Below are 14326 nucleotides of genomic sequence, written 5' to 3'. Positions count from 1 at the left end.
AATTCGTGGAAATTTGAGGAACAAAACATGTGGCCGAAATTGTAAGCTGGCCGGAATTTGGTACACTTACCCTATACCAAAATATCGTTGATTAGCAAGGCTTAAGAGACCATATATCTCAAACAATTGATGCAAGTTTTAGTTCATTAGAAAGGTCTTGGAATTCTCCATAAGTCCAATTGGTTATGAATCAATAAAATAAACCGTTAATAGAGATCTTTGCTAAAAATTAATTGTATTATTCCTGCATTACTTTCGGCAATATTTTAAGTTATTTCTGGGTAGATAAAAATTAATTTTACACCGGTATACATAATATGGATAATATGTGAAAGAAAACTTCTCTAAAAAGCTTAAATTCACGAGCGCGAACCTCATTATAGGATATATTATCTAATGTAACAAGTTCGAGCATTTCAGTAAGCTGGGCTATTTTGCTACAGTTGTTTTTTTATATAAAAACCCTGGAAAAGCTTTGGGCGGAGAAAAATTAAATGATGAGATGTCGCGTGTATACTATCTCTTTGTGCAGCATGTCACTTGGAAATAACGTAATGACAACTTTAATCTCAACCAATTATTCATTTTCTTTCATCGAGGGATGATATTTTCAAGTGGAAGATGAAAATAGCAAAGTAAATCCCATGTAATGAGATAAAAAATGAGCCTTAGTGAAAAGGAGCACAGCAATTATTGCTATAATTTACTTATGCTTCATCCTCGTTCCGTTCCTCAATTACTGCTATAATCTCAATTTGACAAAACATTTTTTTCCCTGCACTTTTTTTTTCACCACACCCTCTTGACAGTCTTTTGAGATATGTGGTGGAACTGAAGATGATGGAGCAGTGCTTGAAGATTCATTGAGATGAATTGCGAGGTGACACATATTTAGGATGGAGTATTTCGTGTAGGCACTCCCCCTCTATTTCACATTTTTTTTGCTCTGATTAAGAGTTCTTGTATTTGCCAAAGGAAAAATGATACCATTTCATTAACACACGAAGTTTTGATAGTAGCCCAAAATAAAACCACAAATTAATTGATACTAAAATTTATAAAAATTTTGGAGTTTCTTCATTGTTAAAATATAGGGGAAACTGGGGCACCACCAAACAGGGGTACCACCAAACACTGCGATTTTTTAAATAGGTATAAGATTTCAGAGAATGAGACTTACATGAAATCATAGATACTATAGGGATCCTTGTCCAGAGAAAGAATGATCCACATAGTTCAAGTAGTTTAGAAATAAGAATCTTTTTTCGCAAAATTGTGAGATTTTGATAATTTTAGTCATTTCTATATCTACCTGGAAAATAAAACTGAAATAAGTTACATCAAATTTCACTACACCAGTATTTTCCTACATGTTTTGGGATAATATTTATATATCTACTAAAGAAATTAATGTTCACATTTTTTTAAAAGAATATAAAATCCATCACAAAACAGAGTTTTGGGCACCAACAAACAGGCAAATTTCTCACAATTGCAGATGTCGCGAGCGTAGCTTGAATGGCAAAATTTTTCCTCTTATATTTCTTACTCTTCATCTCCCTCTTTGTTCGATTTCAGAAATTTATATCCATTCATGGGATTTTCATTCAAGACTCAGGAGAAATATAGTTTCAAGAACCCAATTTTGCATTAAATGATTCTTAATGATTCTTAAATGATTTGAATCAAGGATTGATGAATGATTTCTCGATTTTATTGAAAATAATCAGAAGAGCGCTCAAAATTTGAACTTTAGGTATAGTGTTTGCCACGATTTTAGTGGCGCTGCTTTCCATTCAGAAGTCGAATGTTGTCAAAATGATGAAAAATCCATTGAAAAATATGTTCGGTGTGCAGTGCTTTGGTTTTTTGCTATTTTGGTCACTCATTCTAAATTTTGCAGTGCTTTTTTGAGAATTATTTACATTTTCAATACCTTTTTTATAATTAAGAGTTGTGGTGAATGCCCAAAATAACTTCAATGGGTGAGAAAAACAGGTGTTTTTTGGTGCCCCAGAAAGTGTTTATTGGTACCCCGGGTGATTGGAAAAAAGCGAAAAATGCATGGTGATACAATTTTCCTTTTTACGAAAAATTGAAGTGCTTCACATCATCCTTGTATACATTAATACGCAGCCTATACCTAAGACTATAACATGGGGTAAGCAACATTTTTCTAAAATTTACAGTTTTCTTAGGAAATTCAGTCAAAATCGCATCTTTCAAAAGTGTTTGGTGGTACCCCAGTTTCCCCTACTACTAAAATCGGAGGATTTAGAGTTACTTAATATAATCCTCTTTCCCTGAATTTTATAGGAGTTTTTTTTGTGCTATGGATCTCATGTTACCTTTCCAGCTTTCTAAAGATATTTAATGGGATTTCCTTGGTTGAACTTAAAGTGGAGTCTAAAAAAAAAAAATTGCAAGCATCCCCAAATGCTATAATGAAGTTCAAGTGATAGACAAATTGCGAGCTTCTCATACATTAAATTTCCTTCTGTGGATGACACATGAGTCACACAGATCACATCAAAAATCTCCTCCTGAGGCTTTCAATTGTGGGATTTATTTACCCATAGCATGTAAAAGAGGATTTTCTGTGAGTGCCTCCAGCTAAATTGGGATGATGCAGAAATGGTGTTCACTGGGGGGATCGAAAAGGTCTAGTTCATGTGTTGAGGATAAAAATCAAACACTTCGTTGAAGGGATGTGAAGAATGCCCTGGGGGGCTTTCCCTGTGAAATGGGGAGTGATCCATACAACCCCGTACACTTGAGAACACTTTCGCTGATTGCAGATAATTTATGGGTGTGACACATCCCGGAATCCAAGTGTTATTTATGTGGTTCCTTCTGAATTAATCATATTTCCTTGCTAAAGTCACCCAGTACCATTAATTCAATCTGCAGAAAACTTTCACTGCAATTCTCCCGCATAATCCATCTGATATGTTCACAGTGAAGGTTTCGATGGATGTTTTGTGGCTTCAATCACCCTTGTGGGATTAGTGAATGCGAGATGGACCTCAGTGACAAAAGCAATCAATTAAATACTGTTTATTTTTGCTCTCTGGCAAATTGTTTGTCTTCAGGGCATATACAATTCTCTCCGGAGGGAGGAAAATGCGAAATTGACACATAAAAGATTGTGTCCCCCAATTGCAAATATGCACTCAACATGATATTTGTGCTTTCATTTGGATTTCTCTTCATATTTAGTCATGATCTGCCAAAGTAAAGAAAGGATAATATATTACGTGCCATTTCCTCATAAATTTCATTCATGTACATATTTATATATAAAATCCTAACTGCGAAACTTGGTAAAGTTTGCATTGAAAATTTTGCATAGAAATTTCCTCAGCTTTAAAGCACTGAATGGATTTTTCTTTATAGAGATTGCTGAGGTGGGTTCTTTCATTTAAATTCTTCACTTTTCCTCCACCATTTAGCATATGCCATTTATCATTTCCATGGCTATGAACTTTATTGTGGGGAAAGGGGTGGAAAATATTACTTTAAGATTATCTCGATAAGCAATTTCTCCTTTTAATTTATATTTACGACACTAAAAAAAAGATGTAGTTGACAATATAGGGTGGTCATTGAAAAATATTTTATGTAATTTCTTATGCGTTTATTATACCGTAATAATTAGAAGTACTTTATCAGGATATTTATTTTACTGCTACTCGAACTCAAAGAGAAAGCAGTTATATAATCCACTTTTTGCAACTTATGACACGGCTGGAGGCCAAACGGTAAGAGATAGCGACTTCCGGTCTTGGACTGACCCCCATCTCGTAACTCAGCATTATCTTGGTCAGTCTTTGTTCCTTATTTTTCGTCCTCTCCCTCTAGAACCATGTTTTTTAGCTTATTTAGAAAATGGCTGCTAGAATTTCTTTCATTTTTGAATTATGTTTCGGAGGTAAGATAAGATTTTGCCAGGGGTCAGTTCTCCATTTCGGATATTCCGATGCATCCAGGCCACCAATTGGGCCCCTTATGCTTCCCCACTCCTATTCTATCTTATCCCCCGATACGGGTAGCCGCTCTATATCACAGCTCTGTGAGCAGTCAGTGCCGTTACTATGTCACAGCATCCCTTCTCGGTGTGTGTTTGGGATCAGTGACAGCGAATATTTGTATCGATTGAAGTACCACTTTCACATCGAAACTCGTTCTCGTACCAGCCTCTATTGTTTAGGCGGTTCACTTTTTTGTCAATATGCACCATTGACATTACTATTCATTCATTCACTGGACGAATTCAAAGCCGATATGGCATGAGAAATCTTTTTCTGCTGCTGCTCAGCTTTGAACCTCAGACCTCGCAGTCATAGAGCTACTACTCTATCCACTGACCCACTCGAGGCCCATGTTTCGGAGGTAGTCAAGGTGAATATTTCATCCTTAGACACCTTTATGTTTCAAAAACATTACAATATCGAATTTTCGAAGGTTAAAGTTTAACTTACTTTAGTAGAGGGTCTAGTTTTCAACCGATTCTCTTAATTTGCATTTTTTTTTGAAAGATCTTGAAATTTGCAACCCAGCTGCATCGGACTTAATCAGTTATGTACCCGTAAATGATATTCCTTTCTCGGTCTTACTTTTTATTTGTTCATATGCTTGTTACAAATGCTAAAATATTCTAAAATGTGCTTTTCTTAAACATTTTTTTTTTTTAATTTTGGCATGTTTTTTTTTAATTTGTAAATCAATTTAATTGGTAATTTAATTTGGTATGAATCAAAAAAGCACGCAAAAATACGCGGAAATCTCTTTCTCATGAGTTCGAGCATTCCCCAAAGCTGGGACGCTTTGCCATCTCTTTTAATTTGACTTAAAGTAAGAGCTACCTTGTTAGAAAGACAATGTAATGTGAAATGGAGACAATTAATTTCAAGGAAAACATATTTTTATATCGTTTGTAATCAAAGTACAGTAGGTGCTCTATACTAAAATTCCGTTTTTACTATTTTTTTTTAAATATTAATATGTTTTAATTGTGTTTGAGTTTCATCTAAAGAAAGCCAACTGTGGGGTCTTCATAAATGTTTTATCGGATATCTGAAAACTCTTGGTCTCTAGAAGCTTTTGCCCTGACTGATTCTTTACATTAACCTGTTTTTTTTTAGAATTTAAAATCTTCAATAGTTGATATTTGGACCATCCTATGACTTATCGTTTTTTGGATTATGTCCAAATATGATTTTTAGAGAAGGAAATAATTCTATGAAATTGGGATCCTTTTTTTTTGGGAAAACAATTTTTCCCGTTTGACTATCCAATTACTCGTCTCGTTTACCATCAACTAAAAGGCATATAAAATTGAGCTTTTTCTCTTCGTCAATCTTCTATCGACTTCAGACGATAGCTTTCTGCAAATTGTGCTTTTCACTCTTGGAATAGTTAGTTATATGGAGACATAAAATTTGATTTTATGTGATTTTTTTTCCGGAAAATCAGTGGCAACTTTCGCAGAGCTTTTACTGAGATAAGGAACATGATGGAAATGTAAGCAAAAAAGGCTTTATATTTAAGGATATCCTTGGTTAAAGTTTATATATATTCTTCTCATGGGATGCTCTGAAAATCATTTTCTTGGCAGACGACAGAAGAGTGAATCAGTCACTTCTTTTTTCTCCGCATGACTCAACACTATAATTTATGATAAATATTTGCACAATCTACCCTGCTGTATGATGTAGAAAGCCATAACACTTCTTGTATGAGCATGTCACATCATAAATGATCTTATGTGGAGACAAAACAGCAAAAAAAATATTTGAGAAAATGCCATGTATCTCTTCAAACCCGTCTGAGATGCATGTTGTATTTTAAATGTATATAAGCTTGGGGGTCTAAGAAAATATGATACAAGGAAGGATATGCTCAAAGCGATAGATGATGAAAATTCACGCGTTTTCTGCACATTGCGGTCGATAAGATACTATAAAGCTCTTCCACAGAAGGTGACACATTACATACTCTTTTCATATAAAAAAAAGCAACTGGAATGGGACGATGGAAGACATAAGAAGCAAGTTGACAATTTATGTTCTTTATTTGAAAAGTTTTCTGTGTGAAAAGTCATTTCTCTGTACACCCTCTTTTTTTGTGCTCCATTGCCATGTGCGGCTGTGAGTCTTGGAGAGGCTCAAACTCCCAAATGGAGATGTGTTTTCACATTATAAAAATTGTTTCCTCCAACTTGTGGAGAAAGTCCTGACTTTCATGTACTATACAATATAAGTTTACCATTCATGAAATTGGGGAATTGTTTGTTTTCCATTTTCACTTCGAACTTTAAACCACTTGGAAACAATTTTCGGGGCATAATCATAAATTTTGATATTAAGCTGAAAGTATTCTACGGATTCTGAAAATGTTTGGTATTCATTGAAATTCATCCGCACAATTTGATCGCAAAGCGGCTACTATTTTCATTAAAAGCCCAGCTGAGGGATTTATGAAAGAATGACTTTCATACAGCTTAAGGGGATTTTAAATCCGTACTCAAAAAGAGTGAAAGAAGCTTAGCATTACCTGGATTTTGGTGATAAAAATAATATCATCGAACGGCATTGATGATGGCCCTATAATGGTTTTAATCCTAAAGTTTTCATATTAATCATGATGAAGAGTATATTGGCGTCTATTCCCAGGAAGAACATGTTTAAATTAAGGCTGTAAGAAAAGAAAATAATTTATTCTGAATTTGAATCCACTATAAGTAAAATTTAAAATTGAGAATATCATGTTATCGATATAGTACCTCTCTTACACGATGATGGAAAATACTGCAGAAACCTAATTTGGCTCAGTTCTCTTCATGCTGACATGAATATATAATTTTATGTAAATGAACTGGAGCAATGAGTTAGCTAACAGTTGCGCAACCACAACGTAGAAAGGATTAATGCAAGGACTTTATATTATTTCAGAGATACAGGTTCGCACTTATTAAAAACTACTGTCATATTTCGGTTTTAAATAATTTTTCATGAGACCCAACTTTAATTGCCCTATTTTTAATTGTTTGCCAAATTACAAGCAAACTTTTTTGAGTGTACTGAAGAATAAGGAGTAATGGTGCTATTCCAATGAAAAATGGAACGGGGAAATCTCTCTCTTGGGACATTTTTTTTTACTTTACTGTTCTCAAGGGTTTCTACATAATCGACTTTTCTTTCGTATTGGATCCTGTCACGACTATTTGATAGTTTTAGAACACGGCAGACTAGGGAAAACAGTCGAGACAGACACCAATACAATAATTCGATAATTGAGAAGCATTTGAGAACAGTTTCCATTTTTCATTGAAAAAGGGAAATCTGTCTCCTGAACATTTTTTTTAGCACATTACAGTTCTCAAGTGCTTCTGCATTAATATTGACTTTTCTTTGTGTTGGTTCTTGTCTCAAGTGTTTCAACTGGAACATTTGAAAACAATAATGTGCTAAAAAATGTTCAGGAAAAAGATTTCCCCTTCTTATTTTTCATTGGAATAGCACCATAATTGTAAAATTAAAAAATATCTCTGTGAATCTGTATAAATTGTAGAAAAATGACAAGAAGACTGAGATATGCCATTTCAGTCTCATAAGTGCGAATTGTTTGCACCTAAATGTTTTAGGGAAATGTTCTAGAAGTTGAGTTCATTAAGGGCCACAAAACCAATTTTGTTAATCGATAGAATTGAGATCGGGTTAGTCTTTTCCAAAGGGAAAAGGTGTTACATGGACGTCATATCAAGTGATGCATAAATATCCTAAATGTTTTTCCCTTGGGTTTCCTCGGTTTCCTTTATTGTGCTCCTCAAGCAGTGAAACTCAATAAGTAGTGGGAACGATTTTAGGATTTTCAATTAAACCCTAAGAGATTGTGATTCAATCAAATTTCAATTTACATAATTAGAATATAACATTATACTTACCATCAAGTTCAAAGTCAACCCACTGGTAAGCCTTAACTTTTTTTTGCTAAAATATTCTAAAGATGGTAATGATTAATTGAAGACTTCCAATGGTATTTCTGCTCCAAATGAAAATGCTACCAATGAAAGAGAATAGTTTTTGCTATCTTCATTTTGCCAATTTTGTCAAGGTGCCTAATTGAAACCAACGTAATGGTATGCGCATTCACTCAATCAGCAATTTCCATCACATAAAGTTTTATGGTAAATTTATTTGACACATCATTTAGAGTGATTTTAAGGCTGATTGCCAAGAACTTGCTTGATGGAAGCTAAAAAAAAAAACCACTCAATGAGAACATCAAGAGCACAATGGGAGAAGAACATTTTGCAAATGCCTATTTTCCGAAAGAATTTCTCTACCATCAATGTCTTTTGTTACGTGGATAATTTTCCGGTTTCCATCTCGGTGAAAATCAGTCATTCTGATGTGGACGACAAATTGGCTAAGACATCCTATAAATTGGCCCTTTCTTGTCCACCGACGCTTGAGCATATTGTTTGCCAAATTTCACCATCAATCGTTACGTTTTCGTGTAGAAAGTGTTGTGTTATATGGAATTGAACAAGAAAGGGGCGAAAATAGATGGTTTTAAATTTATTTCTTCTTAACACGTTTATTTCCGTCTATTTTTTTTCTTCGCTTTTATGTCCTTTAGAATAATTCCTTATTTTTGGAGTGGAGTATATATATGTTGCTCTTTTTTTATGGGAACCACTCCACCACCATGAAGAATGATTTTGAGGGTGAAAAGCACATAGGGAGATGGGTGTGATGGAAAACTAGAAGGAAAACACCAAGAATTCCAATTGCATTGTATTCCAGGGGTGAATTTTTAATATGGCGCTTTTGAAATTTATTGCTGAAAAGTACAATTGATTTTAGTCATTTGCTCATACTGGCATGTTTCGTGTACAAGAGATAAATCTCATCCTATGGAATGCGAAATGAAGAGGAATGGAATATAATATTTTTTTGCTGGACTGATTTCTACAAGAAAAATTCTTGGAAATTGAAATAGGGATATTATAAAATGAATTTAAGTCTGAGTTATATACAATATCTATGAGTATATATTGCAGGAGTCTAAAAGTTTATTTAAGAAATAAGTCTCTTAATCACGAACGTGCTATGTGGACAATATAATGGACCCTACTTGTTAAAGACGCAAAACACAAATCTTGCAATTTGCACAAAGTCAGGTGCTATTTCTAACGGAGAGTCCTGTCGAGAATTTACTATAGCAGAATCTTATATGACACTTGAGTTGTGCAAAAGGAGAAGAACAACAAAAGTACTAATTGAATCGGTTGGTAGAATGCTATATATAATCTGTGCAATATATTTATTCTGCAGACTCTGCATTTTGTTGAAGTGAAGCCTCCCTTTTAATGGATGGTTTGTAGAAAAGGTGAAGGAAAGCACATAACAACTGCAAGAAGGGATATTTTTACAAGTGTACATTGAATTAATTATTTGCCGAAAGGAGACAAAAGTGCTGATTGAAATGCTCTTTTAGCAGTTTCAACAATATCCACACCTCAAGAATTTAACAAAAACGAAAAGAGCTTTTATAGTTGCGAGATAACAATTAAAATACAGAATAGTTTTGTCTTGAATTTGATTTTAATGTATATTTTTGGTTGTGGTTTTTCATAGTGGGACTTTTACAATACATTTAACTTTACATAAATATTTATGAGGCCACTGCTACTAACATGAAATGACGACCAAAATCGTGATGCCCGTGAAAATGCTGAGGGTTTTACGAGTGAAAACTTCATAAAAGTTTAATAGACTATTTCTGCAAATAACTGCTAGGTATCATATCAGGTTAGTTATGTTCCTAAAATTTGCATAAGTGTAGGGCTTTGCATAGAATTTTCATATGTCAAATTAAATAATGAATGCGTGAGAAAATATGATTATAAACAATAAAGGGGATGTATCTTAAACGATGACATAGAATTTTTTTAACCACTTTTTTCCCTGTTTGTTCTTCTGTAAAATGTTTAACGTAGCAAGTGTGATGCTGCATTTAAGTGAACTAAACTGGAATTTAATTTTATAATTTTACATATTTCATTCTCTAGAACGAAAGAAATTGAATGAATGAAAGAATGAAAAAAAATCACCACTAAAATCAAGGAAATTCACTTTAAATATAAGGTAAAATTTGCCTCAAGAAAGTTACTGTTTTTTTAGTAGTATATCTTAAAATTCATAAGTCGCACTACGCTCTAAAAGAACTCTCTGAATTCTAATTCACATGGGATTGATTTTAGAGATTGTCGAATTGATTTTAGAAGTTTTACAGGATAAATTCTACAGAAGTAATCTCATATAAATGACTTCAATGCAATTGACCCAATGACTAAAAATAGTGCAGAATAAGCTACAAGTGCTACCATTTCTTTATCATTCGCTAAAAAAATGTTTTCCACGGAGGAAATGCTTCATGTTTTGGGGCAGATAGAACTCGCTTGCTGGTAGTCAATTCTAGTGAATGCAATAAATGATCAAGCAATTCGTACTTGAAATCTTTAAATATGATATAGTCAAAACGCCTTTGTGAACAGATATTTTATATTAATATAAATTATATTTTTCGCTTCAAGCTTGGTCTTTTTCACAAATATTTTGTGCTCAATTGATCAAAAAGGTCACAATAATATCCAAATTTAAGGGAAACTGGGGCATGTCAATATGTACCTATACCACAAAATCCTAGAAATATTTTCAAAACCTAGTAGGGTAAGTGTGCCAAATTTCGGCATAGTTGCATGCAAGCGTCAAAGTCTCAAGTTTGAAATGTAATATTTTAAATACTAATTGATTTTTTTAATTCTTTCTTTTGTAAGAGTGTTGCTTGGAACCTTGTAAAGAGTTTACTGTCTTTATTTATTGTAAAATCATTCCTAATACATTTTAAAATGAATAAAAATGTAGACATAGATTTGGTGCTCTATTTCGGCCACCTTCATTCTCATAGTTACTTACCCTTCAGGAAATCTTCCAATATCTTTTTCACATCATTTCGTTTGTTGAAGCTACAATTTTTGTATTATTTTGCATTGTATAATCTCTATAGTACGTAAAATCTAAAAGTTCATGGAAGTTCGAGGAATAAAAAAGGTGGCCGAAATTGCAAGCTGGCCGGAATTTGACCCACTTACCCTATTTGTAAGGCTTTTGTTTAAAATTATATTGTTATATTGATTTATCCTAACTACTTTTGCAACTTGGAAATTTTTTTCAAGAAAGAATCTATTAAGTATTCGATATTCAATGGGCTTACTTGCATAATTTTATTATATAGTTGATTTGTAAATCGAATTCCCAATGAATCATAGCCATATCTCTTGTAAGTTGATACCACCTTATCATTACTTTATATGATCTATATCTATATATCAAAGATATAACATCAATATATTGAATGATGGTGAAGAGATAGAAGGTACAAATCCATTAAAACCATTTCAACAAATCATCTTACTGAAAATATCTCCACCTCCATAACATTTTCTATTTTCATATTCAATAAATGTAGCCCAAGATAATCCGGAAAGTGCTATTGGGGATTTTTCAAATATTTTACTTTTTCTCCACATACCACAAAGTTCTTTGGGTATAGAATGTTGATTGATTTTATCCAACACATAAATCCACTCTCCATCTCTTTTTTCATGTTCAACACGATCCTATTTAATTCCACCTTGAATTTGTAGTACTTTTTTCCCCGTATCAAACCACATGAAGAATCCCTATTACTGTAGGTGTTATCTAATCTAAAAGGGAGGTGAACTACTTTATATATAGCTCTGGGAGAAATGATCAAGATTGATGAGAGATGTGGCACAATTGTGACCTAAAAGGGCCATTTATCTGCCACCGTCGATAATTTTCTCTGCAATGTACAAGGAAACTTACCCCTTTTATTGATAAACCCTTCATCAGTTTCCGTTTTCTCCATCACAATCGCCTTATTTGTGTTTACTTTCGTGACTGAATACATATCGTATGAAAGTAATGAGAACTTTATAAATTGTTGTTTTCCACAAAGTTCAAAGTTAATGCAAACACTTCCTCGATAGAGGGTGTAAAAGAAGCTACTAAAGTGCTAAACAAGAATGTATTGAATCAACTTGTGTTTTCCACCTCTCATGATGCTGATGGGGATTTCTGATGTGTAATATGAGTAGAGAGTATAGATAGGTCATTGTTTTGACAAATAGCTGACGTGAAATTCGAGTTATGAAATGTTTGGCAAACAGGATTACAATAAAGAGATTGTAGTGAAAATCTTAAGATAAAAGATTTACTATGCTATTTAGATGATGAAAAGCCTTGTTAATATATTAGATATAGTATCATTTTTCAATTTTCATTTACAGTTGGAAACCTATTAGGGTAAAATGGGGTAATTTGGAAACATTTCTTATTAGGAATTTTGATATTTCCTACTGTATCAGAAGGGCAAAGAGGAAATAAAGACCACGAGAAAGTACAAGCCTTTGGGGCCCAAATAGATTCAGAAAGATACTTGACGACATTTCGCCTATAAAATTTGGCAGTAAAGGATTAGGTAATGGAAATTTATGCAAAGGACCTCTCATCGATTATCCTAAACCCTCAGTGTTTGGTAATTTGCGACAAATCTTTACTACCAAATTTTACAGGCTTAATATTCCGAAGGATCAGCCTCAAGCTATTAGGACCCTTACACTCAAGAGTAATTCTTCGTGTTTTTTTTTCTTTTGCCCATCTGCAACACTGAGGAAATTTCAATATTCCAAATTAGAAATGATTCCAATTTACCCCTTTTTACCCAATATCTTTTTGGGATATCTCCAATTAAGAAAGTGTTTTCATTTTCGTATATTGCTTTATTTAAAACTAAATTGCTGCTCATGTATAGATTATTATATTCCTTGATCATGCAGAGTCATCATAGTATTTCTTTTGGGTATATTCCTAGTGGTTTAATGTTTACGTCTATAAGACACTTGATAATCCCAAAGTTTATATAAATCATTACAATATGGTGCAAAACCATTCACAGTTAAACTTGCGTAAGCAAGTTTTTGGAAGTCAACACCACGAGTAGAAAGGCCAGCTTCGTAGAAAAGAGTTTCAACTTCACTTGGTAGTGTATCAACCAATGTAAGGTAACCAAAAACGTATCTCCAGCAAGCATCATGGTTTGGTAGGTGATAGTTCAATTGGTTTGAACCAGTATGTGGGTTGTCGGTAACTGATCTTAGAAATGCTACAATTGAACTTTGATGTTCGATAGCATCAAGAAAATCAGAAGGATTTTTAAGATCAACAAGCTCACAGAGTGGAGATGTCTTGGCATTAAGATAGATACCCTTTTCTGGGAATACATTCTTATACATAACAGCTCCATTGAAGTTAGCTAAGAACATATTGTGATTGCCCTGATCCAGTAAGAATTGCAATACTAATTTGAAGTTTTGGGCAAAGGTAGCAGTTACAAGTGATAAAGTTGCTCCATTGGCTCCAACTAATTCATCAAATAGGGTTTCAACATCATAAGGTAGCAATGAATGGACTAGATAGTCTACTTCATCTACGTGAAGAACAACTTGAACAGTTCCTGTATCCTTTCTCCAAAAGTAGACACAGTCATCGTTCTTATGGACATACGTGTAACAAGCAGCGACTGCAACGGGGCAGTTTTCATCAAATTTGTATCCAAGGTACTTCCTATAAATCAAAAAAAATCACGTCAATTGAATTTCTAAATAGGTAATCTTTAGTATAGTTAAGCATTTTGTAAAACTCGTATACTTACGTTGCGTATGCTACGTAGAAAGCCAAAACGTGAGAAATAATGTAATAATCGCCAGGTTGACAGGTATCCAATGCAGTCTTCTCATACTTTGGAACTAATTCGTGTTTTGTATGGTAATTCCTTGTATTCCGACAAGTCACACTATGAACGGTTATTGCTGCTAAAAGCAGTACAAAAACTGGAAAATTATGTCCAAATAGCTTCATGATTACTTGAAGACTGACTATTTGTCCGAAGCATTTCAACTCTAGTCTTAAGTCCATTGAATACAAATTCTTTTAATTACTGTCACGTGCATTACTATCATCGTGACTTAGCAATATCTATTTTGGATTATAATTTAATACGTTGATCATGGTAACAGTGAATATCTCTGTCTAGTTAAAAAAAAATGTTGCTATGCTAACAAATGCCATTGAAACTTCAAAAAATTTTACATTCGTCAAGTCGTGTTAAAACTTTTAGAGGGTGATTTGCCATCATCACTTTTTTCCTTAAAACATTCTTAAAACCATTCTTT

General features: G+C 33.6%; 2 protein-coding genes across 2 annotated transcripts in view; one reads left to right on the top strand and one right to left on the bottom strand.

Annotated features, from left to right (window-relative positions):
- Positions 1–14326, top strand: part of LOC129800684 (uncharacterized) — a 118940-nt gene that overhangs the window by 64078 nt on the left and 40536 nt on the right. The gene's annotated exons all lie outside the window — the stretch shown is intronic.
- Positions 12854–14065, bottom strand: LOC129801256 (uncharacterized). The gene is made up of 2 exons (XM_055846144.1): positions 13807–14065; positions 12854–13718 (listed from the first exon to the last, which is right to left on the bottom strand). Exons 1-2 carry the CDS (start codon positions 14010–14012, stop codon positions 12971–12973), a joined length of 954 nt encoding a protein of 317 aa, XP_055702119.1. The 5' UTR covers positions 14013–14065; the 3' UTR covers positions 12854–12970.

This window comes from Phlebotomus papatasi, chromosome 1 (assembly GCF_024763615.1).
Source record: "Phlebotomus papatasi isolate M1 chromosome 1, Ppap_2.1, whole genome shotgun sequence".
NCBI classification, from domain to species: domain Eukaryota; kingdom Metazoa; phylum Arthropoda; class Insecta; order Diptera; family Psychodidae; genus Phlebotomus; species Phlebotomus papatasi.
The sequence above is the reverse complement of the archived record's forward strand: the minus strand, read 5'-3'. Positions and strand labels throughout refer to the sequence as shown.

Coding starts and splice junctions, on each gene's coding strand:
- LOC129801256 (XM_055846144.1), bottom strand. CDS start 14,012: ATGAAGCTATTTGGACATAATTTTCCAGTTTTTGTACTGCTTTTAGCA. Junction 13,719..13,806: donor TTCTACGTAGCATACGCAAC/GTAAGTATACGA, acceptor TTTGATTTATAG/GAAGTACCTTGGATACAAAT.